The sequence below is a fragment of the Cloeon dipterum genome, chromosome 3 (assembly GCF_949628265.1).
Source record: "Cloeon dipterum chromosome 3, ieCloDipt1.1, whole genome shotgun sequence".
Classification (NCBI taxonomy): Eukaryota; Metazoa; Arthropoda; class Insecta; order Ephemeroptera; family Baetidae; genus Cloeon; species Cloeon dipterum.
This window is the reverse complement of record NC_088788.1, coordinates 30,295,920-30,322,537: the sequence shown is the minus strand read 5'-3', so window position 1 is coordinate 30,322,537 and position 26,618 is coordinate 30,295,920. Positions and strand designations below refer to the sequence as shown.

The 26,618-nt window shown below is 40.8% G+C and overlaps 5 protein-coding genes across 10 annotated transcripts in view; 1 reads left to right on the top strand and 4 right to left on the bottom strand.

Moving 5' to 3' along the window:
• The window catches only part of Pka-R1 (protein kinase, cAMP-dependent, regulatory subunit type 1), a 28,401-nt gene extending 16,601 nt beyond the window's left edge, over positions 1-11,800 (bottom strand). The window contains exon 1 of one of the 3 annotated variants that reach the window (XM_065482334.1): positions 11,461-11,800. In XM_065482334.1, coding sequence (XP_065338406.1) covers positions 11,461-11,625 — 165 coding nt within the window. In that variant the 5' untranslated portion in view covers positions 11,626-11,800. Of the gene's footprint in view, positions 1-1,421; positions 1,561-9,482; positions 9,616-11,460 lie in introns of those variants that run through there. The other 2 variants (XM_065482335.1, XM_065482336.1) reach the window with 2 other exon arrangements.
• A 207-nt stretch (positions 11,801-12,007) lies between these two features.
• LOC135938838 (uncharacterized) lies at positions 12,008-16,225 on the bottom strand. Of its 3 annotated transcripts, none has more exons than XM_065482795.1 (10): positions 16,059-16,225; positions 15,775-15,962; positions 15,350-15,727; positions 14,961-15,293; positions 14,722-14,908; positions 14,281-14,435; positions 13,895-14,219; positions 13,678-13,842; positions 13,412-13,623; positions 12,008-12,757 (listed from the first exon to the last, which is right to left on the bottom strand). In XM_065482795.1, exons 2-10 carry the CDS (start codon positions 15,944-15,946, stop codon positions 12,555-12,557), a joined length of 2,130 nt encoding a protein of 709 aa, XP_065338867.1. In that variant the 5' UTR covers positions 15,947-15,962; positions 16,059-16,225; the 3' UTR covers positions 12,008-12,554. The 3 variants fall into 3 exon arrangements, with proteins under 3 accessions (XP_065338867.1, XP_065338869.1, XP_065338868.1); XM_065482797.1 differs by having other exon boundaries at positions 13,678-13,839; positions 16,059-16,224; XM_065482796.1 differs by lacking the exon at positions 16,059-16,225 and having other exon boundaries at positions 15,775-15,996.
• Positions 16,226-16,523: 298 nt separating this feature from the next.
• LOC135938840 (uncharacterized) lies at positions 16,524-17,707 on the top strand. The gene is made up of 2 exons (XM_065482800.1): positions 16,524-17,230; positions 17,298-17,707. Exons 1-2 carry the CDS (start codon positions 16,751-16,753, stop codon positions 17,553-17,555), a joined length of 738 nt encoding a protein of 245 aa, XP_065338872.1. The 5' UTR covers positions 16,524-16,750; the 3' UTR covers positions 17,556-17,707.
• On the bottom strand, positions 17,690-21,784 carry LOC135938839 (uncharacterized). Of its 2 annotated transcripts, none has more exons than XM_065482798.1 (12): positions 21,601-21,784; positions 20,452-20,901; positions 20,351-20,392; positions 20,070-20,290; positions 19,601-19,800; positions 19,381-19,541; positions 19,177-19,292; positions 18,998-19,128; positions 18,620-18,775; positions 18,432-18,569; positions 18,221-18,378; positions 17,690-18,169 (listed from the first exon to the last, which is right to left on the bottom strand). In XM_065482798.1, exons 2-12 carry the CDS (start codon positions 20,845-20,847, stop codon positions 17,798-17,800), a joined length of 2,091 nt encoding a protein of 696 aa, XP_065338870.1. In that variant the 5' UTR covers positions 20,848-20,901; positions 21,601-21,784; the 3' UTR covers positions 17,690-17,797. The 2 variants fall into 2 exon arrangements, with proteins under 2 accessions (XP_065338870.1, XP_065338871.1); XM_065482799.1 differs by having other exon boundaries at positions 20,530-20,901.
• A 614-nt stretch (positions 21,785-22,398) lies between these two features.
• LOC135940121 (insulinoma-associated protein 1b-like) lies at positions 22,399-25,789 on the bottom strand. The gene has a single exon (XM_065484876.1). It carries the CDS (start codon positions 25,718-25,720, stop codon positions 24,590-24,592), a length of 1,131 nt encoding a protein of 376 aa, XP_065340948.1. The 5' UTR covers positions 25,721-25,789; the 3' UTR covers positions 22,399-24,589.
• Positions 25,790-26,618: the final 829 nt, after the last annotated feature.

Sequence of the window (26,618 nt, the reverse complement as noted above, 5' to 3'; positions counted from 1 at the left end):
AAACCCACAGTGTTTATTCATTTTGTTTCTCTTCAATCAAGGGACGAAAAATTCGCAAAAAAATACTTTTTAGTTAAAAACAAAATGAAAAGTCAAGGTCACAAGGAGCATGCAACTTTTGCACTGTCAAAACTCTTTGCAGATAGAGGCCTTAACAAGAAAGAAACTTTTGTGAAAGGAAAAAGGAATTGGCTCGAGAAAATTAATTTCCAAGCCAGCGGGTACGTGCGCAGCGTACTTCAGAGCCTGCGGATACATTCATTATTTCGTGGTAAATATGCAAAAGTTAATTATGCAGAAGGGCGGTCGACTGAGAAGAGAGCTCTATGATTAAACCAGAGTCGCTCACAAAGAAAATTAAAGGCGAAAAGTTGAGAGCGGTGGCAAATCATTTAACTTTAGAAAATTTCCCTGCTTCCCCGGGACAAAGGTCGGCGGACCACTTTTTAATCGCTTTTCTTCCTGACTTAATATTTTCAGCGAGCGTATTTCCAGAGTAGACTTGCTCTTGTGAGCAAAGTTAAAGCCGTACTAGTTTGGCATCTGACGCAAGTTTAACCGACTGACCTGACCACCGCTACAGAATACACAATGCGGGACTGTAGCCACAAAACGCGCGCGTGCAAACAGGTAATACAAAATGTATGTGAGCACGTATTTATCAATTACAGCGAGCGAGAGATCTCAAGCGCGCAGGTCTGCAAATGATAAATTGGGCAGAGCAGGTCTCCAACTCAAATAGTAACCATAATATTTTTCAACAACCGTTTTAAAAGTGTTATTCAACAGATAATTAAATGAGCAGGGATTTTATTATAATTATACAATATATAAATTGAAGTATTAAAAGGTGCGCAGTTAAACTTCATTAGTTATCGTAAAAAGTGAAGATGGATTGAGAGTAATACCGAGGACAATTCAGTTGTTTGAAAGCCTGTGGTTGGCTTCTTTCACAACCTATCATGCGCGGAAATCGACAAGACTCTGTCAATTTTAAAAATCATTAAATAAAATAAGAAGTATTTGCAAAAAAATCAACATTCAACTGGTACCTTTAAAATTGAAGGTTCAAATCTGTAAACCAGGTCAAATAAACTTCGCAACTTACACAGGTCGTCAACCCGATGTGTTTCGTCCAGAGAAACCTCAAAAAGTTTTCTTCTTGTCGTTATGGATTGGAATACACATTCTTGATCTCGACCTGAACTTGCGCTAAATCTCCTAAGCTCATCATATATTATCGAGACAACTCTACATTATTTTTGCCCATGATGTATCAAATCCCCCAAAGTCTCCATACCCACTGAAGTAAATACCAACAACACAAAAGAAAATCGGCTTTCCAAACGTAAAATGGGAAATTCAGGAGGAAAGGTCGTGTGAAATCGAAACGGTGGATCTGGGTGGCGTGCCCAACTCACCAGCGGCATTTTGTGTGCGTTGCCTGTGTGTACAACGGCTGCCTGGTGGTGCTCGAGCGAGAGTTGCACGCCGACTGAGCTGCCCCGACTCGAGTTGCTGCCTCTGCACGCCGCGCGCGAGCTTGCAGCTGACAGGGCAAAATAAAGGTCCAAGTGTATATAAAAATCCTAGCGCGGGTCTGCCGCTGCCGTCGCCACCGCACGGTTTGTCGGGCCACCACTCAAAGCTTACAAATATCGTGTCAGACTATGGTGCTCGCTCGCCAACTCACCCTCCCGCTGGGCATTCGCGACCCCTGCTTTCCCACTGCGCACCTTGCACGTGAGCTGAGGCTTGTAGCTCTAGATCACCAAAGTAATTGAAGTTCTAGTTGGAACAGCCGGCTTGAAAGCCAAAATTACATTAGGAATCAGTGAACAGTAGCTCAAAGTTGAGGTTAACTGGTGTCAAATAAAAGGGGAGGAATAGCGAATGAAGATTTTCTACAAATACGATTATTACTTTGATTTCAATTTTAAATACGATGGGTCGTGTGCTAAACATTATAAGCAAAGGAAATAGGTCGGCTTTAAATTCAAGCACAATAGATGCGTATCATTTGATGTAATAAGTGTATCTACCGTTGTGTTTACTAGGATTACTTTAAAAGGATTTTACTTAAATAAACAACGATATCGACGACCTTAATCAGTAGCATATTCATTTGAAATATCCGACATGTGCACTTCAAAGTATCTAGAGCAGATAAACGACAAACGCTTCGACGACCAAAAATTCAGAATAATAAGTATTACATAATGGTATATATAAGCAATTTACATTAAGTTCGCTTTCGGCATAGAAGCGGAGGTAAGCGGCATTTTTGAGAAACACCGCTTCGATCCAATTAGAGAGGCCTCTCATGAAACTTTGCAAATTTCCCAGAATTCTAGGAATTGGGTTTTAACTGGCATAAGTGCCCCTTGAGGACTGCAGCAAGAGCGACGTTGAAAAAGCACTTTAGCAGGACCCGTTTAGAAATCATTTCATTGCTTTTCCTACCTGCCTCTCGCCATTCGTCTTGACATTTTTTACTCACCACTGCGTCGGTCAATGCGCCAATGATAAACACAAATCGGAATTTGAGGCGGCAGAAAAGTTTGCCGCTGTAATTGAGCGGCACATTTAATCTTTTTCACGTCACGCGAGAGCATTTTCCTATGCATGTTTGTATGCACAAAGGAAAAAAGTTTTAGTGATGTAGCGGTGGCAATCATTCATGCGCGGATTGTAAAGGTAGTGCGGATTGCTGACGTCACCATGTGCGTCACCTTTCGCGTGTCTTGGCCAAATTGCACCCCTAGCTGGCTGTTGTCAAGTTGCTTCTTATCTGGCACGCAGTGTATTGTTCGTCTTATTTTAACTGGCGAGCGAACACAAAGACGCTCCCTCGCTGCTCGGAGCAAACAGAATGATTGAATGACAGGCAAAAGAAGAAGGAGCAACAGTGCCGCCCTTTTCGTCTGACTCATTTTGTCGAGTGGAGTCCAGATTGTGTGCTGCAATAAAGGTGTGTTTGTCAGGGGGTTGCAACCCCCTCTCGGAAAGCCGATTTGATCAGCGACGGCATGTCGCCTCTCGTAAACAAGGCGACTTTGTATGCCATTGAATTATTTAAGGACCTTTAATTTAGAAACTAACTTTATACACCATATCTTTATTTCAGCTGAAAATTTTGGGAGTCGGCATTTTAATGATAATAGTTGTTTAAGATTTAGAGCTTAAATTAAGAATAAAAATAAAGTATCAGCATGTCCCTAAAAAAAAGAATATGCATAATTTGAGACTGCAGGATACTATTAATTTAGTTGGTAGATCGGTAAAAGCAAAGACAAAATTCTAGATAAGTTTTTCTCTACTCGATACAATTTTCTTGCGGATGAATCCAAGAGATTAATTTGAAGGGGAACAGTGAATAATAAGACGCGTATTCAATTTCATACAACGTCAAGGGCGGTCTTTCAGACGTGGTATGCAAAAGGCAGTGGATTGCCTGCGATAAAGCGACAGGCAACCGGCTGCTCTTTGTTGCCGTGCGGGTTGCATATCCGCAGCCTTTCGCTTTGGACGAGTTACCGACTGTTTGGCAGAGATACGAGCTTGCGGAAAATCGTCGGCTAGCACAATCTGTTGAATCGAGCACGCATGCATGTGACTATTGATTTTGAGGATTCCGCTCTCGCGAATGGCCTTTACTTTGAAAAGAGGCATATTAATAGGTCATCAAAAGAGCAGGGCAAATTCTGAGAAATCTCTCAAGTGTTGTTTTGGCTCGGCGGGTAATCAGCTAAATTGCTTTGGGCCAAGAATTTCCAGCTAAGATGACGTGTTTACGGTGGTTCCGCAATCATATTTCATTATCAGCAATCATTTGACCCTCGCGGAGCCATTTCGCAGATGTCACGAAGAGGGGTGCAAGTTGGGATGTTCTTAACGAGTTTTGGCCTACGCAAATTGTTCACGTAAAAAGCAGCTTCATTTCCCAACACCGCGTATGTCTGCGTCAAAATTCACCGTAAATTATTTGAATGAGCTTCCGAGAAGGACAGAAAGCACCCTTTTATTTAATCAAATTCATCCTCTTCTCTGTTTATTACGCAATGATTTCAAAAGAGCCTCTAACAGAGGGGAATAAATGCTTAATTCAAAACTACTGGAAAAATTTGTCACCCGGTTAAGCTGTGGGAATATATAATTTTTATTTGATCATCTGCTGGTCTCGAATATAAAAAAGACGGTCTACTGTACAAGATGATCTACTAAAAATTGTAAAGAGCAAAGAAGCACTTTCCATTCGAGTGTAATTTCAATAAAGGCGGCTGAATCAAAATCAGCCCCATTCTTTTAGCGCATGCAAACAAACCGTGCCTCTCTTCTTTGTGGCGCGAGCCGCGACGAGCTTCATTTTTATGTCGGCGGCACAAAAACTTTTACGCTCCACCTCGTTCGTTTCATTTCGTTGCTCTCAATTTCATCGCCTTTCATCCTCTGGCCCGGTAGCGAATCAAGTTCTATTCTTTTGACTTTCCCCCGACGAAATGAAAGATTTTTAGGCTCAAAGCCTGCATCCGCATCATGTGAATTAACCCACACGCGCGTTTGCTGCTAGCTGCTGACCTTTCAGACGGTCACGCCCACCCACAGTGATATGCGCAGCAGCCAGGTACAGGTAAAGGGCAGGAATCAAAACGAGATATACCCGGCCAAACGTCAAGCTAGCTGCACTCACAATAATCAAAATTTTACATTTTTTTGCTCTTTTTATCCCTGTCCGAGGACCGGGAAGGGCGCGCTCTGCACTAGCACGAATGCTGAAACCCAGGTCCCAATAACACCGCGAACGGATAACATGGGCGCACCAGGCCGCACAGGGACCCAGCCCACTCATGGGCCACTTGCCTCCGCACCGAGGACTGCATTGACACGCTAAACATTCGTCCCGTGAATCCAAATCACGCATGCTGGAAAGGTGCAAGCCAGCACGTAGCGAGTCGGCGCCGGTGCGCCTCCCAGCCCGTTGAGCAATTTGAGCATTTTGAGTCACTAAACTAACCACTTTTTGCCATCTCTGACATTGGGTAGCCAGTATTAGATCTCCGAACTGCTCAAATACCTTCCATTGCTTTGACACTCCTGAGAAATGCCTTAACAATGCGAGCAAACGGGCTGGTCATTTAAAGGTTGACGTGCACAGCTTTTGAAAGGCTTTTAAGTAACTAGAGGATCGTTATCTGGCGCAATTAGGAGTTGGATTATATTTTTAAATTTCCAGTGAAATCATTTTATTCAGACAAAACTATTAATTAATTGCAAAAATCATTGTTTTATATATAAGGGGGTAATTTATATTGTTTACATTTGAAAACAGACACATAATTATCTGAGAACGAACAGCTTCTACTTTTTTAAAAATTAATGATACTGCAGCGCTTTTTCGGAAATGAGTGTCTCAGAGATGTTTAAATTAAATTGTTAAAAGATAAATTTTAAAATTATGTGTTAAGTAGAATAGTACAATTCTATCATCACATCTCTGAGAAAAATTTAATACTTCGTAGGAGTGTTTAAAAAGGTTGGAAATTTTACTCATGTTTGCAAAAAAGAAATTACGAATGACATCCCCCAATCAGACGGTTTTTTCTGAAAAGACGCAAAACCATTTTTTAACCAATGCTCCGACTCCCCTGACCACAATCGTGATATAAATATTTCCAGCAAGAGTCAAATCAACTCACCAGCACCATGTTGGGATTGATTTCGGCGGTTTCAGCGTGTGGCCGTCGCGGTCGTGGTGCGATGTAAAAGTATAACGCGCGCCAATTCTGTTGTTATTGTTGAGGAAGCACGCGAATTCGGGTGCTCGAAGGGGGCGGAGCCGTGGCATTGATCTTGGTGGCAGGTGGCGCCCGCTCCCTGGCACCAATGACGTCATTCAAGCGCTCTACCACCCCCGGGGGTATCCTTGCACCCCGGAATGCGACCGCCAATCTCTAGATGCACATGTGCCTTATCATTGTCCTTGTCAAGGCGCGATTTTGGTGACACGTCACGTCAACGGACTGATTCGTTAGAAGCCGCGGGGTGGGGGGATGAATGAGACCATAAATTTTCACCAAGGTCGTTTCAATATTATCAATTTCTGTGAATGGGTCCCAAACGAGTTTAGGAATTAATAGACTTTGTGACGGGTGCAAATGACCCGTTTTTTTAGTAGACTGCTTTTGATTTGATTTTAGAGGCACAATTACTTTCATACCGAGGAAGAATTTCTCTCGTTGTTTAACAGTGATTTATAGTTAAAATACAGATATCTCACACTATTGACTAGCATAAATATTGCTGTTTTACTGATCATTTATCATGATAAACCTTCCGAGATTGTGATATGATGGCAGCAGCAACTTAATAAAAAAAAATAGTAATTATTATTAAATGAAGACTAACATCATCCTTAGGTGAAGACTAAAACAGAAAAAATCAATCAATTGATTTTAGCACTCAAAATAGATTTAATGTGTGATCTAGAAGCATATTCCTAACTCCAACTAAAAGCAAAATTGCTAAAATACAATTTTGTATTTTAGCAATTTAGTTTCAATGCAACCATTGAAAAAATTGCACTATAAATTACCAACACTTAAAAGATACTTTCCTGCGGAGACAGAAATCCGATGTTAATTTTATATTAGGCATTTAAGGGTTCAAATAAAGCATAAACGGTCAGTGAAAAAGCAATCGGTTGTCTGCCTGATTGCCACATTAACTTCAATATCCTCATTAGTATCATTGAATGAAACAATAATTTAGAAAATTGAATTGCATTGGCATCGAAATTTCTCAGATAATATGCTAATTTTCCAATCAGTAACCAACATTGCGTAACGTTTGACGAGCGGTGCTATTTTAGCGAGTGGTCATTGTCTGTTCATTCCCAAGGCAATTCTTGCTATTGACGGCGATATATTAAGCCTCTTTTCCATTACCACTCGTTTCCCGGACAAACACGAAAATACTGTTGTTTTAACACACTTGACGCCGCTTGTCAAACACCATAGAGATAATGCAAAAGTTTGCGTACACACGCTGGTGTATATTTTCAGACACAAACTGATTACAACGTGTTAATCATATGAAAAAAACCCTTGACTTTGTCCTTTTCAACACCGCAAAATCACGCATCAAAACCGAACAAGGAAAGAAGGAAATTTGGTGTAAAGAACAGCAATCGCACGTGAGTAATCGCATTTCCTCTGACGAAATGCTCGAGTCGGCGTCAGCAGCGATTTGCCAAAATCGAGTTTTCCTTTTCCGTGCATGAGGCGCCGGTTCGTTGGCAGCGATGTGTTTCTGAAGGCCTATCCCGAGGCGAGAAACTTGCCGAGTGTATGCAAATAACGAGGCAACGGTGTGTAATTATGATTACGACGTTCGCAGGGGAGACGTTGGCAAAACAAGCGAAATAGTTGCACTCTCTGATGACAAGCGGGGCCTCATTGTCAGTCAGCAAGTTCCAGGCACAATGCAAACCCTTCCAAGTTTCAAATAAACAACCTGACGGGTCTAAAAAATCCTCTTTGGCGATGCAAGAATGATATCTCATTAATATATATAATATGGAAGTGGAAAAATGGCTAAAATAATTTTGAAGGTTTGAAATTTGATGATTAACTTTTTACAGATTTTTATAAAAAGTTCGTTTTGAAACAACACTTGCTAGATATGCGATTGTAGCGAAAGAATTGTCAATATTACATAGGCATGCGAAATATTATCAATGTTAGAAAAGTAGCAAAAAATCAATCATAATTATGTTGAATTTACCAACAATATCGGTTTATTAACTGCAAATAATGTGGCACACATGAGTAAAATGAATTCACGATAGAAGTTAATTGTGTATGAACTATTACCTGGAATATTTTGCACGGAATTGATTTAACTGAAATATGAATTTTGCATTTAAATTAAATTAATTATTCTAATTAAGAATTAAGTGAATATTACTTTCAACTTAATTAATGTCATAATGTACTTTTTAGTCGCGAGTTTCAGCGGATTGTTTGTAAACATTTCAAATGCCTAATTTCTCTTAATGAGATTTTCTTGAGTTTGAAATATTTGTGTATATATTATGACTTTTGGAGAAATAAAAACGAATTGAATTGAATTGTCCTAAACTTAAACATTAAAGAGAAACACAATTTCATTCCAATCGCTGTGCACAATAATAAATATCATAAATATGATTGAAATATACTTAAAATCACGACAGAAAGTTCAAACACCAGATTTCTCAGCCTCTCGATTATGTAAATTAAGTGTTTAGTAGTTGAGTTACTCGTCGTGTTTAAATAGTTAAATCCAATTTTATTTTCACTGTTTTACCAGTTGAAATATCACTTGGTGACTACTACGACACAGACTTGGAGTATTTATCTATCAGGAGAGGTTGGATTGCACTGTTGAGACGAATTTCCTGTTGCGGAACGTTCTTCCCGAGGGAGATGGAATGAAACAAGCGCCAGTGCGGAAATTGCTTCCTTTAGCAACAGCATGCTCACCTGTCACTGCAAACTCAAACAAACTTTGGCCGCGTCGTTTGCAAATGGAAACATGTTGTAGTGAAACGTTGTAATGAATTTTCATTTTGCGAAAGTGAAATTTGAAAGCAAATATTGATTGATGATTTGAGCATGAAAGTTAGAATCTAAAACACTAATATGTAATTTAAAATACCAAAGCATTCAGTCAAGTTTTAAGAAGTGTCAAGAACTCCACCTATCTCGCTGCTTTTAAATTTACGATTAAAGAAAAATTAATAAGAATCGGGATTTCAAGTATTGATGAGAAGGGATATTTTCTAGGACTGATAGAAACACGTCAAATGGGCAAGTTTAGGAGCTATAAATTTGTTTATCTTATCTTTCTGAAGAGATTTTTATGAACAATTAATAGAATTGGCAACCACAAGACTCAGTGATTGCTTTCTATGTATTATCTAAACTGCCACTCAATACATTTCTTTATCTGATAGCAGCTAAGAAGAAAAAGGAATATAATATTATCAAATATTATGATTGCGACTGTCAACAAACATATGCAAATCTAAGGTGCGATCATTTATTATTCAATTTCATGCATGTTTTTGATGTCTGAATTGAATATGTTCAGCATAGATCTATATTGGTGTATCAAGTTTGTGATTTAAATTGAATTTAAACATCTGAACTTTATTTTCGTATTTTAAATCCGAGTTTCCTAGAACCTATTAGTAAAATGGGCTGGATTTTCAAGAAAACGGAAATATACTAAATATCTAGCGTGCTGAACCAACAAGATCAGTCAATTGTTCAATCGTGCTGTCCATTTAATCGCCATCGGCATACAACGAGCAAAAACCACCAACAGCGTCCCCGCAGAGGCGGAAAGCAAGCAGGGTAAATATTGACAGCGGGCGAAAACAGTAAAGGCTGGACTAGCCCCACAGCTTGAGCCCGGCCAGGGTGGATTTAGAGTGTTACCTGCGGGGCGAAGCGTGCGTGGGCCCTGCGGAGATAGCGGATGAGCAGCCCGTGCAGCGTGTTGCCCATGTCGGCATGAGCTAGTGGTGCTGCTGGCGGCACAAACGGAGCACAACACAGCTTTGTGCTTTGCCAGGGCTTTTATCAGCAGGTTGTCACGGTTACCATGGAGCCTCGCGCGCTCTATAATAAATACACGCGCCGCACAATTCATCATGTTCAACACACGGGCTGTGCCAGAGTCGAAAGTGCGTGGGCAGATTCAATAAAATGCTACGCTCCTCAGAATCAGCCTCCGCTCGTCTCGATCAATCCCACCGTCATAACCTCTCGCCAATTGAATGGACCGAGAATTGCTCGCAATCACTGCCACCCCGCAAGAGTGGATCACAGGTTGGTGCGGAGGTGCAAAAAGGGTTACTGCGTGTTGTGTTTTTTACTCTTAATTGACACGTAGGAGTGTTTTAAGATTATATTGCCAGGAACCCGTTGCAATTCAGAAAGGTCTACACACAGATAAAAATTTCTCATAACAAAGGTTTCTCAAAATATTGTTGTTTTATAAAATCACTCAACTTTGAGAGCATGATTTAGCATTTAAAATTAATTAATTACTTTTTAGTTTCCCGATCCAATCGTAGAAGCAAGTTGTAAGCTCAAAGAAGTTCAAGAAACCAAAGAATATATATGAATTCTAAATTCAATAATTTTTATGGGCAATTAAGAGCTCTTTATGAGTGTAATGGTGTAATTATTCTTAAGTCAGGTAAGAATTTACGTCGTGTTATTTACTTAACAGGTAACTTTTAAGATCTAAATTGTAAAAATAAGCAAAACGATACGATAACGGCTAAGAGAGAGTCATTAAAAAACTCATCAAACGCAATGTTGCTGTTTGCAAGACTCGCACGGCATCTTAAATAAATTTTCGCAATTTACCCCAGAATTTTTATGTATCCATCCATGAAAACGGCATCTAGGAGAATATATATTTTGCATACTTTTCTGCAAAGGAAAATTGCTATGTTAGCATGTTTTTTAGACCAAGTAGTAGCTGCAGCAGTTGTTGCACGCTGAGCTAATTGCGTTTTGCGACAGCTAATTTGATAAACCTGCTACGGCTCAACATCATAGCAGGTTGTTAAGTGCAATCCGAAAACAAGATAAGGTCATCGTCACGTCGTCAAACGGTAAACGTCTGCGTCTGCATGGAGCTTAAACTTGCATTTTAATTAAATAAAATAATTGCTCATGACTATAATAAAAATGTAAGTAAGCCAAGAAAACTTGTTCATTAGTTGTAATTCTGGCGAGATGTGTTCTTAGTTTTTACAAAATAAATTTTGGGAATTTTGTAATTTCTTTGAAAACGACATTCCTCAAAATATACTGAATCCCTTCTCTTGAAACTTCAAATGAAATATATGACATTCAATTCATCCTTCTTATGAAGTTAATTTAAAATTTTTATGAATCGAAATGTTTTAAGTTTTGTGGTGTTCTTGTTCTGTCTAAGCATCTTCGTTTGACACTTAAATTATTTTCAATCTTGAAACAAATTAATTAATACAGCAAAACGAGGTCGCAAAATGATATGAATCGTTTAGACGCGGCGCAAACAAATCAATTCAATGTCCATTCATCATCTAAGGAGCACAACTGCAAGTTAATTGAGAACTTTAATTGAAACGCAGAATGTGAACTGAGAGTGGGCAACACCATCGGCACTATTATGTATTGTTTTTTAGCAAGATGTTTAGTCCGGAAATCAGTGTGCAAACACGCAGACAATGATTTATAGCGACACCTTTGAGTGCCGATAATGAGACGTGCAAGTGCGTTTACATTGAACGCGAAAAATGAGGTCAGCCACTACTCCGCAAAAAGCAAAAAAAGGTGTATGCATAATAACCTGGCCACTAACAAGCGGCCACTCCCCCTTTACGCCAACACAGAGCCAATTTCACGATCGACTCACCCTCTCTAGCTTCTGGAAGTACTCCCTGAGAAAGGCGATAGGGTTGTCAGGGCGGCTTACGCACAGCTGCACGATGCAGTCCTTCAGGGTCTGCTGAATGTTGTGCCTCTGGACGTAGGCCTCGCACTCCCGCAGACTCTGCTCCTCATCCAGATTCGCGGCCATATTTCGGATTTGCTCCGTGGTTGACTCGTACACGGTGTCCTCTCGAGTCCGAAGAAGGTGTCCGGCGTGTCTGAAGGCCGGTCAGGGTGGTGCGCGGCTTTAAAATGCTGATCGAAAAACACTTGTCTTGGTCGTTGTCACTTTCCGTGACGATATACAGCGAACATATGATTGATTTTTGCTACCACCATGGTGGCGCTAGTGTACAGATCACCAGCGATCCGACCGAAATGTAGGCTACGTGCTCAACACGGCGCCAAGGCGGGCTGCTGCTCTCCTCGAGTTTGAGAGATGAGATAGCGCTAAGGGGGTGCTCATATTTTCTCAGCCACTCAGTTAACTTTTTGACCCACATTTTTCGCAACACAATAAAAGCAATCAATTAACAATAATCGTTTTTATTTAAACAGGATTGATGGCGAAATAGAAAATAGGAACAAATAATAAGTTATGAAATTGATTTTAAAACACTTGTGTTCAGAAACAGGACAGCGTAAAAACAGGTTCATAAATCTCACAGAAAATCACAACTGAAATGTCCCAAATGATTATTTAATATATTCATTACCATAGAAACTAAATTTCAATGATATAGCAAGGTTCTAGCATTCCAATCTACACTCAATATAAAAGCCCTCTAGCTTGTTAATTGTGGACCCAATCGCAATATACAATTTATTTTTATTGAGTGTGTAGTTTTAAGTATTTTGTGTGTAGTATGTACAAGGCATTGCAAGAGATTTTTTTACAAAATGATTCCAGGTCTTGCGATGTTAAGGCATTGAGAGATCCTAAACCCTAAACTGACAAAAAATATCAACCGTTGTGCAACTTGTGAAATAACTGTCAACTTAAATGACTAGATTTCTAAAAACAGAATCTGCAGCCTTGTGTTGAGTGTTGACTATCGGTGAGTGCTAAAAATACTTTTACTTCAGTTTTGATAGCTCTGTTTCAAGGTGGATCACTTTAATCTTAGAAATCAGCTCCCATGAGGTCTTTGATGGCAATATCGGAGTACTGAATCGATTGGGGTGGTAAATACCACCCTCAGGTTCTGCAACGGGGTTGTAGGTTGAAGTGAAAGACACCAGCTCTTGAGTTCCATCTGCATCCAAATCAGCAACTAATACTGCGAAAAATAAGATAATCACATGATTCATGAGTTAAATACAAATATTTACTTTACTGTTATCTAATGAATCATTTCAATAGTAATTTGTCACATAAAGAGTGAGAAAGGTTATTCTAAAGGTGAATACTTTTAATTGTTATAAGAATGCCTTAAATGAATGCAACAGAATCAATTCAAATCTCTTAATTCGCTGGCCCTTTTTGGCAACAAGAAGGTTGCTATCATAAATATAAGACAAATTACTCATGCGCTTCCTTAACGCTCAGACGTCTAATTTTGGGTCAAGTGGCCGGCCGCTGTGAGATTGGCCAAGCTGTGCAAGCCACACCAGCTGTCAATCAAAAAGTCAAAAAAATGGCTTCTATGGACCTTTGGGCCGTTGAGCACGATCAAACTTGACTTTTAAAATCTGTCAGCCGCGCTAGCTGCCAACAAATATGCTCAGCCACCGCTTGACTAAAATTCGGCTCCAGCTGGTTCGGCCAGCCTCCATAAAAAAATTACGCGGCTAAGACCTCTAAAAAAGCAAAACATACAGTTTGACTCATTGGATGCTTTTGGCAGTTTTAAAAAGTTTAAAACATGGTTCAAAATGGCTTCAAATTGCAAAATTTGTGCTATAGTGGTTGGAAGCTCAGAAAAAATACATACATGATTTTTGCTGAGCGGCAAGTTCTGGCTGGCATATTTTGTCAAACGAGCTCCTGTAGCGCTGTTTGTTGGTGGCGCAGAGAACTGCAATGTTGCTCTGGCTGGCATTCACAACATGCAGGTCGGTGCTGCTAAAAGTGATCAATACGACTCTTTCTTTCAGCTCTAGGACCTCAACGTCATTATTCAGATTGGGGCTCCCTTCCTCCGCTCTAGATAGCAAAATAGTTTGATAAAAAGCCACAAGAGAAAGATGAAAGGTTTACCCGCCGTGATCAATAATGTAGCTTTTTTCTGACCTCTTCATTAGTTTGTGGATTGGCTCGTTGCTTTTTGGCTTTCTTGGAGATTTACTTGACTTTGGCGCAGATGGTGGCCATACCCAAAGTTTGAACACAAAGCCATTTTTGTGAATCGGACTGCCCGAGCTGCTGTTCAGGAAGTAAATAATATTATATTTTTGAAACTTGATTTAACGCTTACGTATAGGTTGTGGTGCCAGAAAAGTGCAAAGAGACAGGCGACATAGCTCTTTCTCCCTTGCCAGTGTATCCCCACACAGTTGTATTGCGGTCATCAGTCAAAGTCAAGACAGATTTGCACTTTGGACAAGTGCCACTGTTTTCAATTGATAAGTAATGGCCTTCTGCCTCGAGCAAGTAGGAGTGACCATCGTACGAGCTGTGGTCTAAAGAATCTCGATACGGCTGTTGTCTTTTCTGAATTGGTGGAGCAGATGCCAGGTCCTGCTGAGATTTGTTTATTGCCCGTAAGTAGATTTCCTCAACATTCATTTTTCGAACCGACACTGCAATTTTACAAATTCTCTGTTATAATAAGTGTGATTAGTTATAATTACTCCACTTTACCTCCACCAACAGCATACAAGCAGTCAAAGAGTATACTTTCTGTTTCACCTTCTTCACTTAACTCCAGTTTGCTTATGGAGGTGCAACCACTAACATTAACCAGCTGGCCAATGATTGTACCCGTTTTTCCAGAGATCAAAACGAAACAATCAGTGCTGCAAGAAAAGTTATTACTATGGCAAAAAACCAAACACAATAGCAGAGATACTATGCGACTAAAAGCCAAAGATCCTCAATACATCATTAATTATAATCGCATCGGAAGGTATTGAGTCAGTCTAATACTAATTTTTGTCACTAAAAATTGATGAATTGTTATCATACTCTCTGACAGATTAGAGTTCTATTCGCACAGAAATTAAAGGCGTTGACTTCAGTTGAATATGAGCATTTAAAGCAACAATTTTATGAAATCCGCAAATTAGAGTCATGCACGTTTACCTTCTTCCAGGATTATGACTACCAAGCGCTAGTAGCTCAGAAACATTATCATCATCCAAATCTTGCACCACAATAGGCGGGAAAATGATTTTAGCTGGCGTAGGTTGCAGCGGCTTCAACTGCCTGCCGGAGTTATTTTTTATGGTGCTATTATCCCGCTGAGCATCAAGTGTCCACAGATATTTGCCTACAAAAGGCACTGTTAGAGAGCAAGCAGAGAAAAAATCTCCAACCCATACCATTTTTAGGATCGATTGCGGCCAATATGGAATCAGCATTTGCAAAGAGGCAGTCTCGATTGCGATTACTGTTCACATCCAAGAGTTCACAATTTGCTGCAGTTGGTGCTGCGCCAGGGATGTTAATTGTCCACAGTAGTGACCCTGTTGTAGGCAGAAGAGCAAGGGCACCCCCGCCAGCCTGTCCTCCACTCCTTTTATCTGGACTGTATGGCCCATAGCCGAGTTCGCGCCATTTGGGTTCACCTGAAGTAAGGCTTCGCACTGCAGGTTGGGGCCCTCGCACCGTAAATATCAGCCGGTTTTGAGTGAAAATTGGTGGTCCAGTGAGCTCTAAATTTAATTATTTGGAATGAAAACTATTTCAAAATTAAAATTTAAAATCGCACCTATTCCCTGAAAAACGGACTCCCAGGAGCCAGGCGTGGTGAGCTGAGAGTGATCTCCACTAAATTCTCTACTTGTTGGTTCACAGTTGGACTCAAGATCACATGGTAAGATCCACAGAAAACCCACTATGGTAAAGACACATAGGAAAATCGAGCTGAGGAAGCAGAGTTTCCTAGCGTGAGACATGCCCTCCCAGCCAGTTTGATTGTTTGCTTTAGAATTGGGGTTGTGATGCTCAAACTTTATGTTTTCTTTGGGAGATGTGGTGACGAGAATCACCCTGCTCTTGTCGGGAAAGCCATTGAGGGATGTTTCGCTGTTGCTCAAGGGCCGGTACTCGGCCATCAGGGTACTCTCAGCGTTAGAAATAGCTTTTCCTAAAATTCTGATTAATATCGACTTTTGTTTGAGTGAATTATTTTACCGTTTTGCAATGCTCCTGTGAGGATATGATTTGGAGAAATCTTGTGTTGGGATTCATGCTTCCTTGAAGTCAGCTGAGAAGATTTGCTAAAAACTTCTTCCTCGGATTCAGAATCGCTGTATGGCAAAGGTGAGTAAACACCTTGAGCATTCGGCGTGTTAACAGCAGACATTATTTGTAAGACTGAGCTGAAAAAAAGTAAAAAGCATCGTGTGAGGTGCTGAACTGAACTGACGGTAACAGCAAAAACTGTTAAGCTAGCAGTAAATCGTGTCGATGTTTACCTTTATCAGCATTCTAAAGGCAAGTAACTTGTGTGAAACACCTTTTTCGAGTCACGTAAAATGATAACGAGTAGCGAGTAGCAGATCAGACAACCCAACGTTTCAAACGTCAAAAACCATGCATGCTATTCTCAGCGTATATTATGTACAATGTACATAGCTTAACATCATCTGTTCCCATACACGACAGACTGGACTGGACTCGATGCAGTCGATGCACGACCAAATGTGGGGGCGTGACATATCTTTTGCATTTTCAAACACTACCAACCACTACCAACAGTAGCAAAATATTATTGAAGTAAATTTTACAAAAAAATAAATCTTTTATTATGAAAAAACATAAATTTAAAAAAAATTAAAATATGGACATTTGAAAACAATTTTGAAATGATATTCATACATGTAGAGGCAAAAATTTTGCAAGATTCGACAAGAGTAAGAATTATTGTTTATGTGGCTAGAGTGATTGTTTGCTAGGCAAGTACACTAAATTCAGCAGGCATTTTAAATTTTTATTTCGATTGAAAAAAGTGCAGCATATCTTTGAAAATTTCACCTGTCAATATATCATCTGTAAAACTCAAGAAATCTTACTTAGTTTCATCAACCAGTGGGCCGCCTGTCGTCCAAACGCACGAACAACACGAATGAAATCGCTATTTAAACAGTCGCAACCACCAGGCTAGAAAATGAGTGGATTTCCCAGTCCGAATTTTGGCAGATTGACCTCGAACCGACAGGGCAGCCCTGCCAATTCAGGCCTGAAATTCAACACCAGCTTTGCAAAATATTCGCCGATCATGAGCGCCCAGTCCAACAGTGAGTCAGGTCCGTGGAGCAGCACGGAAAATTCGCACTGCGGCGACGCGTCTCAACCTGGTAGCCCGATGTCGCCTTTGTTTAAAAGTTCGCCTCGCAGCAACGTTGACTTCATCCCCTTAAGCTCTAGCAGTCCCAGCGCTGGAAACAATCCATCCTCAGCTCCAAGCGCTCGCTTCCGGGGCAGAGGTCGCGGAAAATGGACAGTGCAGCAACGGTTTTATCAGCAGTCCAACATGAGTTTCAACAACAACAGTGGTGGTGCCAACAACTTTGGTGAATACAGTGGCTTTGGTTCTGGACTGTCCCCTTATGGCAACAGCCGAAATTCGTTTTCCCCTAGACGAAGGGTATGTTTGACTTGACATTTCCCTATAAAATGCATCTCATTGGTAAAAAAAAATCCAATTTGTTCAGTTTCAGAGAAGAGGTGGTCCTAGTAACGTTGGCCACAATTCGCCAATGGCAGATGTTTCACTGTTTTATAAACATTCAATGGTTGAAGACCCTTGGGCTCCATTGGAGCACCGTTTGGCTATTACTGCGAGCAGAGCTGCGGCCAATCCAACTCGTACAGCTCTGCAGTTGAGTGACTCTGACGATCTCGAAAAGGGACGAGGTGCCTCTGCAAGTGACGAGTCTGAAGCAGAGCCTGCTTCCTCAGACACTGCTTAAGTTGGTGCCATTTTGTGTGAACGTTTTTCCGACTGCTTACGATCTTAAATTTTATGCCAGGTCTTAGGTTTTGTACGGCCTACCAAAAATTATAAATTGTGAGGACAAGGGTACAATGTTCAAATTCAAATAAATTTTACTGCTAAGCAAAAGTTATATCAATTTATTGTGGCAAGAGATTTGTTCCACAAGTTAAGTTAAGCGGTTAAAAAAATGAACATCTAATACAGAAAACCAAAATTTTAATCAGAGATATCTGACGGGTCCGAGTCTTCTCCGAATATAAACTTCTGGTCAATTTTATTCTTCCGGGTCAATTCTCGTTGTAGAAATTGTTCCATTAACTGCATATCTTTGGACTTAGATGTCAACTTCCGGATCTTGGATGCCACATTTTTTTGTGGCTCTTTTCTTTTCAACCTCTGTGTCTTCTCGTGGTATACAAATTTTTCAATTGCCTTCTCCTTCCTTTTGTCTCTCCTTACTTCTTCCTCCTGCTCTTCTTGGTCAGATTCTGATTCCTGATGCTCTTCATGTTGACTTGCCAAGAATGCAGCCATTGGGGACATAACTTTAGTTCTTGCCTTCAATTTTTGCACAGGAGTTTGCAATATCTGTGGAAACGACTCTTATAGCAGCATAGCATCAGGACAATTTAAACATACTTCATGCAAATCATCTTCAGCAGGAGATTCAGCGTCTGCACGGAAGAAGAAGTCATCGTCCGCATATGTCGCTGACTCCTTCAGTCTCTCCTTGATATCAGCCCTTACTTTTGCAGCCTTTTTAGTATTGCCAGTTGCTTTCGTCATATCTTCATCACCTTCAAAAGCAAGCATAAATTTTTAAGTTCAAAGGAAAAGACACAATACATACTGGAAGACAAATCATTGGAAGAGAGAGGCATCTGGTCTGCTGATGACTTCTGATATTGCTTTGTCAACTTCAAGTTTGCTATGTTGTTCGGCACCTTTTTTCTTGCTATTTGTTCTCTTGGAGTTTGGTTGATAAGTTCTAGAGGATGGAAAATTATTCAAAGTCTAAAGTTCCACTTAGCTATATACCAGTTTTCTTTTCAGTTGGTTTTGGAAACCGTCCAGATCGCGTTGCCGAGGATTCAGCAAATTTACTCATATCGTAGTCCCTCCACTTCTCCAGGAACAGTTGATAGTGTTGAGGAAAACCGTCAGCAAACTCTTGTTTCACAAATTCTGGTGTGTCTAAAATAAAAATTTACATTAACCATTCTGAGAATTAAAAACATGCTTCATTGGAAGTTAGTCAAAAATTAGCAAATTAAAAAATAAAAACAGAAAGATTGCAGCCACGGAGCAAAGTATAATTGTGTTTGCCAATTAGAGAGAATTAGAATGGACCTGATCATTAAAGGCCCTATGGTTTTCACATGCCAGTCACAACAAATGAGGATCAAAAGTACTTACTTTCATCAAATATACCAAAGCCAATCAAGTGATATTCAATTGGTTTGTCTTTGCTCACGAAGCAGAGGCTGCTCTTCATGACAATCTGGTCCAAAGATATTTCAAATTTTGTCTCTATGTGGCCACTCACACTGAAAAGTAATGTTAACTAGGTTTTTAAATCTTAGATTTTAACGAACTTTGCCATGGTGTCAGCCAGCTTGAATTGAGCATGTTTTCCTCTTCCAGCCAGAATTATGGTCCAGTTCTCTAGACGAATGATTTGTACTTTCTCATCACTTTTGCTTTGGTCCACCTAAAACACAAAAGTTAATCCTCGGTCCTTTTTTTAATATCCAATATCTAATGCAGTACTCGCCTATCTTTTTTAAATAATTTATTACCTTGTTGATAGCCAAGCTTGGTTGGAACGCATCCACTTGCAATTTACTTGGCTTAGTTCCAATACGTCTGTTACTCTCTGACACATTAGGGATTTCATAGAAATTCCCTTGATCATTCTCAGCGTCACTCTCCGTGTCCACTTGGTTCGCAGCATCCAGCTCTGTGAAATACAGTAGAATTTATTCAAAGCTATCTGATCTGTGATTAAAAGCAACTCACGTGTTTTGATCATTTTGACAACCACCTTCCAATCATCTGGAAACCCATCTTTGAAGTAACTCTCAGATTGGATCGGAAGCTGCTTGATCCACTTCCGTCTATCCAAATTTCCAACAAGTACATAGGTACTGCGAGTCGTCAAGATTTCTCTTAGGTTCTTCACAGCCACAATATCTGTGCTCTTGATGTTCTTCCCTTTCCTGAAGAGATATTATAAAGTAATCAAAAATTGCACGATTGTGGACGTTTTTCCTTCATTAAATAATGAATTGAAACAAACTAAGAAGATGAAATTGGTCTTATAATATCATGAACGACAATGTAAGGATCAAAACAACCAACAATTAAATTTATTCGATTTTCAGCGAATTAAAGCTTGAAAAAGATAACAATTTTTAAAAATTTGCAGCCTATAAAAAGAGGCGAAGATCTGATAAGACTTCCAATCATTAAAAGTTAATTAGCTTACTGGGTGTCATAGCCTTGAATTACAGCAGCGCCATTAGCTGAAAACCCAAGGTACCAGTTTTGGATTTTGTGACACCTATCAGCGGTATCCTGGATTCTTATCTTCTTCTCATAGGAAGGCGCAAGAGGAGGAGGCATTAGTTTGCTGTCTGCTGAATCAGCGGTTGTTCTTTCATTGTCAGGTTTTACGGTAGCTTTGTACTCCACTTTGGCTTTAATTTGCTGAAAACATTAAATGAAAAACTATTAATGGGTCGGTTCATTGTATCGTCAGTATATTACCGAAGGTCCCGTATTCCGCTTTCTATGCACATCAGCAAACCACTGGGAACAAGAATGAAACAATTTAATTACTTTCCAACAGACAAGACATTTCGATATACCTCTGGAAGTGCTGCCAGAGTTGAGTTCAAATCTAGCTGGCCCAAAGAAACAAAACTGGCATTCAGAGACCGATTTACCATGTTATTGTTTCTTCCAAAAGACAAACTGATGTCTTCTTGCAATGATGCGAAAATGGATGACTGGTTGTAGGTATCATCACTTTTAGCAGTCAAAACTCCTTGAGGTTTGTTAACCTCGTGCTTGGTGCTTTTTGCTGTACTACTCACACACGGTGGTTCAGAGACAGTTGGTGCACGCATTTTCATGTCATTTCTTTTTCGCCTCATCTCCATATCCGCATCTCTACGAGCGAATTTCAACATCGTCTGGTCGCGATGTGGAGAATCAGCATCCACTTGAATAAACACCCGCCTGGGGGCTTTCGATGCTCTCATATTTATATCAACTCAAGAAGGGTGATTAGATCATCCTCTAACTGTCACTGAAATCTGAAACAGAACAGGGCTCATGAAAAAATAAATGTTTTACGCGCCTTTTCAGCAGACGCTCAGATTGAGAGAGAGTTAGTTGCGTTAGAATCTTGATCATCGATGTCGAGAATTTTAGTACATAGATAACTTAAGGAGTCTCATATTTAGAGTTGCCATGTTCTGAATCAAGACCATAACAAACAAAATAATGTGCTCTGCAAAAACAAGGTAATCGACAGCCCTCAGGATACTGTGGTTGCTCACGAAACCAAAATTAGAACTTTCTCAAAGCAGAAAACAGACACGTCGTGTGTTCACAATTTATGCATTATTTATATTTGTCTATAGCAGTACATTGTTTACCGACCTCTTCCAAAACTATTTTTATCGGTTTCAAAATATATTAATTTTCGTACATTATTTTGATTTCCTTGTTTCCGACATAAGAAAACTGTGTTCGCACCTAAATATGGTGCAAATAGATCAAAAGAACCCTCCTACCCCATTCAGAATACTACACGAAGATACATAATTAAGTATGGCAAAATTACAATTTTCGCCGCCGAGTTACAGTTTTTACCACCCCTACTTTAACATGTGATTCTCATAAGAACTTCTCGCGAGATGTGTATAACCCGGCAGAAACTGTAACTTTACCATTAACGGTAAATTCGGCGAGAACTGTAGCTTTTCCATCAATTGAATGGCGAAACTTACAAATATGTAGCACAGTATTCGATGGGCGCTAACTCCAATAGCGAATACTGAATTTTAGTTTCGAATGCGATCCGTCCCAGGCTTGTTTCCCTCGTCACGTTGTTGATATTGATAAAAACAAAGGCGGTGATGTTTACATTTTATCGCGAGCGATTTATGATAGAACACGAGTCATGCCAGTGCGTCACTATGGAGTGTGTCCGTGGTGGTGGCGTCAGTGTCGATGTGTCGAAGCATGTGAGCGTGGATGTAGCTAGATGTAGCTAACAGGCAGTGCCATCTACACGGTGTATGTGGCGTATGTATACCGCAGTGGTCCATCGTAGTCTCCCCCTGCCGACAGTCGGACGAAGTAGCTAAAATTCGAGTGCATATTGTGCTTACACTAGCGGCGGTTGTTACGTTGCGAGCTTGAGTATTTTTCGACTTTTATTTTTAAAAATCTTAAAAATCTTAAAAATATATTTCACATCGATCTCTCTCTTCCTAAAAGCGTTTTTGAAATAAATTTTCTTGTAAACTAGGATTGTAATTATTTTTTCTGTTGTGATCGTAAGCCTTTGGAATTGCGTAAACTTTCCAGAACAGGCTCTCTCTGGTATTAATTTTGAAATATTTAATTTTTTTATTTATGTAATAAATGCATTCGCGTATGGTCAAATTATTTATAATATAATAATGATCCTGATTATATTTTTCTTTATATTTCCCAGGAAATTAATTTTCGAGGGTATTAAGTTTATGTCGTTGTTGTATTGCTAGAAAGGGTATTAGTTGCGATGAAAATAAATTAAAGAATTCTTAATTACATGAAGAATGTTCATTTTATTTTCTCTACGAACACAAAAATTGTTAAAAAGCGGAAGAGATAGCACACAAAATTTTTTCGTAATAAATATAAAGGTGAACAATATGTGCAATCTTTTCTTTTTGTAAAATGCAGCACGAAAACAATGTCCAACACAACCTTATTAAAGTATCGAAAATTCATACGCAGTACAATATTAAAGTTAAAATCAAAAGACGGTGTGATATAAAGCAATTCAATTGCAATCGTTGTCAGCAGATATACAGAAATGAAATTACGAGGTTGTAGAGTCCCTACACATTTTAGTACATTAAGGATAATAGTGGGAATTTTTTTGTATTTACACTTAGCACAATCTTTTTAATTATATGCGATGAACAATGCGTTAAACTTACAACACATTTTCGAGGAGAAGTCTTGGTTTTTCTTGCCTTTTTATACAGCCTTCACAAATATTTTACTTTCAATTTACAACAATAACACTTCTGTTTAGCACAAATGCCACGAATGGTAAAGAGTTACAGTATATTACACAATGCGTTTTGGTGGGGGTGACATATTATATTTTACAACAAAATCTGTGACGGCAATTCCTTTTTGGGCCTTATTTTATATTGAATAACTAACCATTAATTTACAAATAGATTCTTAGACATTTACGCACATCAGACTGAGATCGTTGATCAGCTCTCGATTTGTAAATACCAGAAAGTCTGAAAATTTCTGGTACTTTGGCTGATCTCAACTGACTGAAGTTTTCTGACTAGAGAACTCATCGATTGGAGAACGGAGAAAATAAATGTCGAAATTGCAATTAAAAAATCCTATGCATAATATTCCTACGTGACTAGTTTGAAAGACAATTGGCACATCCAATGACCGGACATGGCTCGCGTGTAGTTTAAGTACTTAACACTGCAGGAATCAAACTGACAATTTACACTTGACAGCAATCTACTAAGATGCGCGTGTAGCTTCATGGTAACTAACTTTACCACCTCTCATGATAATTAAAATTAATGTCATGGCAGCTTAGATCCACGGTTTTCTGTTTTCGCTTTTGCAGCGAAAACCGGCAAAACCACTGAACTCAAAATAAGATAAACTGAAAATTAATACACTTACTTTAATTACACTTGAATAGATTTATAACTAAAATTGTCGACTAGACGCGCAACATTTCAATTATAAAGCAAACTTTAAATATATTCATTTTGTAACTCTTTGGTCGCCTCTTTCTGGCACGGATCGATTTTTTCCAAATAATCCTTTACTATAAAGCAACAACTGCGGAGAAACGCTTGCGAGCGCGGAAAGTATGCAACCAGTTGCGCTCAGCCGTGCCGCAGGTGGCATCGCGGACGAGGCACAGGCGCTCCCGCGAGATAAAATACTAAAATTTAGGACTAGATTTCGACGCTGGTCGATAAATTCGATTGAAATTTGGCACATCAGCGAAATATTTTATCAGGTTAAAATTTACTTCGTTTTGGACTAGAATGAATGAAAAATAAAGATTAAATTTTATAATTGCTTGACTAGTTGAGATAAAACTTCATTGACTAGAAAATTCAAATGACTAATTTGAATGACTAAAGAGCTGTTACATATTTTCATGGTACGAGATCATTATGGCTGATGTGACGATTACACTAGAAGCGGGACTAGGGGAATTTCAATGACTGAATTTTGAGTGAGATCGTTCGAGAAACGAGATCTTGAGACTAGAATCGACTGACTAATATACTCTATATTTGAGATCGGGTCCTAATATAAGAAAACTGACTAGATTCACGCGAATATACTACTACATTTCGAGATCTTAAGAAAGCTTTCTTCAAAACTGACTTCAACAAATGACTAGAAAATTTTCAAAACAAATAAAACTTTGAAAAAAGCAAACCTTAATCGTAACTAATTGACTTAAAGCTTTGACTAGCATCAGGTAAAGAGAGACTCATCTTTTTAAACAATACAGCGACTAGCATCGGTTACGTAAAAGTGACTAGCAACTGGCCCTTTTCTTAAAATTATACATGACTAGAGGACAGACTAGGCAAATGTTTTCGTGGGAGATTGTAAAACCAAGACTTCACCTCAAAGCAAATTCTTCTGTTGTTGCTGCTGCTGCTGTTGGTGGTGGTGGTGGTGCCAGAAGGCAGTCCAGTAGTGGTGCCTGTGTCAGTCGGCCAGCACCATCGTCTCGGGCTTGATGAGCGGCTGGAAGGCCGAAAGGTGGGGCACGGCGGCGCAGAGGGACGTCTGGCCTGGCACGGAGGACGCGGTGGCGGTGGCGGCCGGGCCGTGTGTGGCCTGGTGCTTCCTCAGGTACGCCTGCCGCCGGAAGCGCTTGTGGCACACATCACAGGGGAACTGCTGCTCGGACGAGTCTTCCGGCTCTGAGGAGCTGTCAGAGCTGGAAGCCTTCTTGGCCAGGTCGACGGGCTCGCCGGAGGGAGGCTGGCGTGGCTTGTGCCACCGCCGGTGCGACGCCAGGTTGGCCGGACAGTTGAAGACCTTGTCGCACTCGGGACACCGGTACTCGACGTGGACGATCCGCGAGCAGCGGTGCTGCGCCAGCATGAAGGCGTCGTCGTACATTTCGCAGCACAGCTTGCAGATGTAGTCGCCGATGCGGTTCTCGATCTTTGCCAGCTCGGCCTTAGCCTCCTCGGTGACCTCGACCACGTTAAACGCGGGGTCGATGTCACCCTTGCGCACCACCAGGGGCGGGTCGTCGGCGTTTAGCTCCTTGATGATGGTGCCGGACACCGGCGAGCTCTTGTCCTCGTCAAAGTGCAGCCGTCTGGTGGCCGCCTTCTGCTTCTTGCTGGGGCTGGCCGCCGCGGCCGCCTTGCCGGGGGTATCCAACTTGCGCTTGGCACCGCTGTTTCCACCCTGCTGTTGCTGCTGCTGGTGGTGGTGGCTGTTAGTGGTGAGTGCGGCGCTGACCGGCGAAGGGGTGGCCGGAGGGGTGATGGGTGTGCTTGCCTTGATGGTCAGGTCGAGCAGCAGGCCGGCCGGCTGCACGGGCGGCTGCACCGGCCGCAGCGGCTGGTATAGGTGGTAGTACTCAGGGTACAGTTCGCTCGGAGGGTAAAAATGGTGTTGGAGCCGCTCTACCACCATCGGGTGTAGATGGGGCGCGAACAGACCCGGCGGCGGGTACGGGTGGATCACCGCCGTCGGGTGTAGTACCTGGTGGCTGCTGGACTTCTTGCTCAGGTCGTGTGGCGTGTCGTCCGAGTGGTCGCTGTGGTAGCCAGGGTCTGGCTGCTCCGGCTGCCGCTTGACTAGAAAGCCCCTCGGCATGCTTCTGGCGGTCGGAGCGGGCGACGCAGCCACCTCGACTTCTGCGGGGGCAATGATTCAGCGGAGCGACCCGGGTCCTCGGCCACACCGCTCCCCCCACCCCGCCGGGCGCCAACCCTTGCCGCTCGCTCCGCCCCGAGGCCCGTTTCATTGGCGGGCGCTCCCACTCGCGCGGCCAGAGAGATCAACGCGCTCGCATCCTCAGATCGCGACAAAGCCGCTATTTTGCCGTAAACTATAGGCAACGCACCCGCGCTGTAGGGCAATTTGTATATGTATATAGCTGTCCACGTTAAAACACACACACACACGAGAAAATTACATAACGGTTTGGCGTGATATGAAAAACACGCCGAATCAGCCGTTACAAACAGGCTGCGTTTGTTTGGTCCCGGCGCTGCCGGGATATTCTGCCCAGAGAGGATCAAACCAAACCGTTTTTCGCATTTTGCAGCTGCCAGCATGGAAAACAGATTTTTTTTTTCATCCGGGACTTAATTAGACGAGTGGCAAAGCCGTGTGTACGTTCGTTTCTAAACGATTTGATATTAAATTCCTGAATGCTCTATAGAACTGTTTTAATGATTCAAATAATATATTATATAATGCGACATGCTGCAATTGATTTGTGGGAAACCTAGAACATACGCTATCTTAGAAGCGGGAAGGTTTTTGTTTGCAGAAATGTTTTAAGGAATTATTATGAATATTTTTACTCAAAATTGTTAGTTATGGTTTTACTTGATTTCTTTTAATGGCAATATATTTTGTTTTCTTAAACATAATTTTTTTCTGAATTGGAACGTCTATCAGTTAGGTACGCCGAACATTCTCCTTGTTTAATTTCTGTTCCTATATGCCCAATTCATTCAAATGAACCATATATACATATATAGCA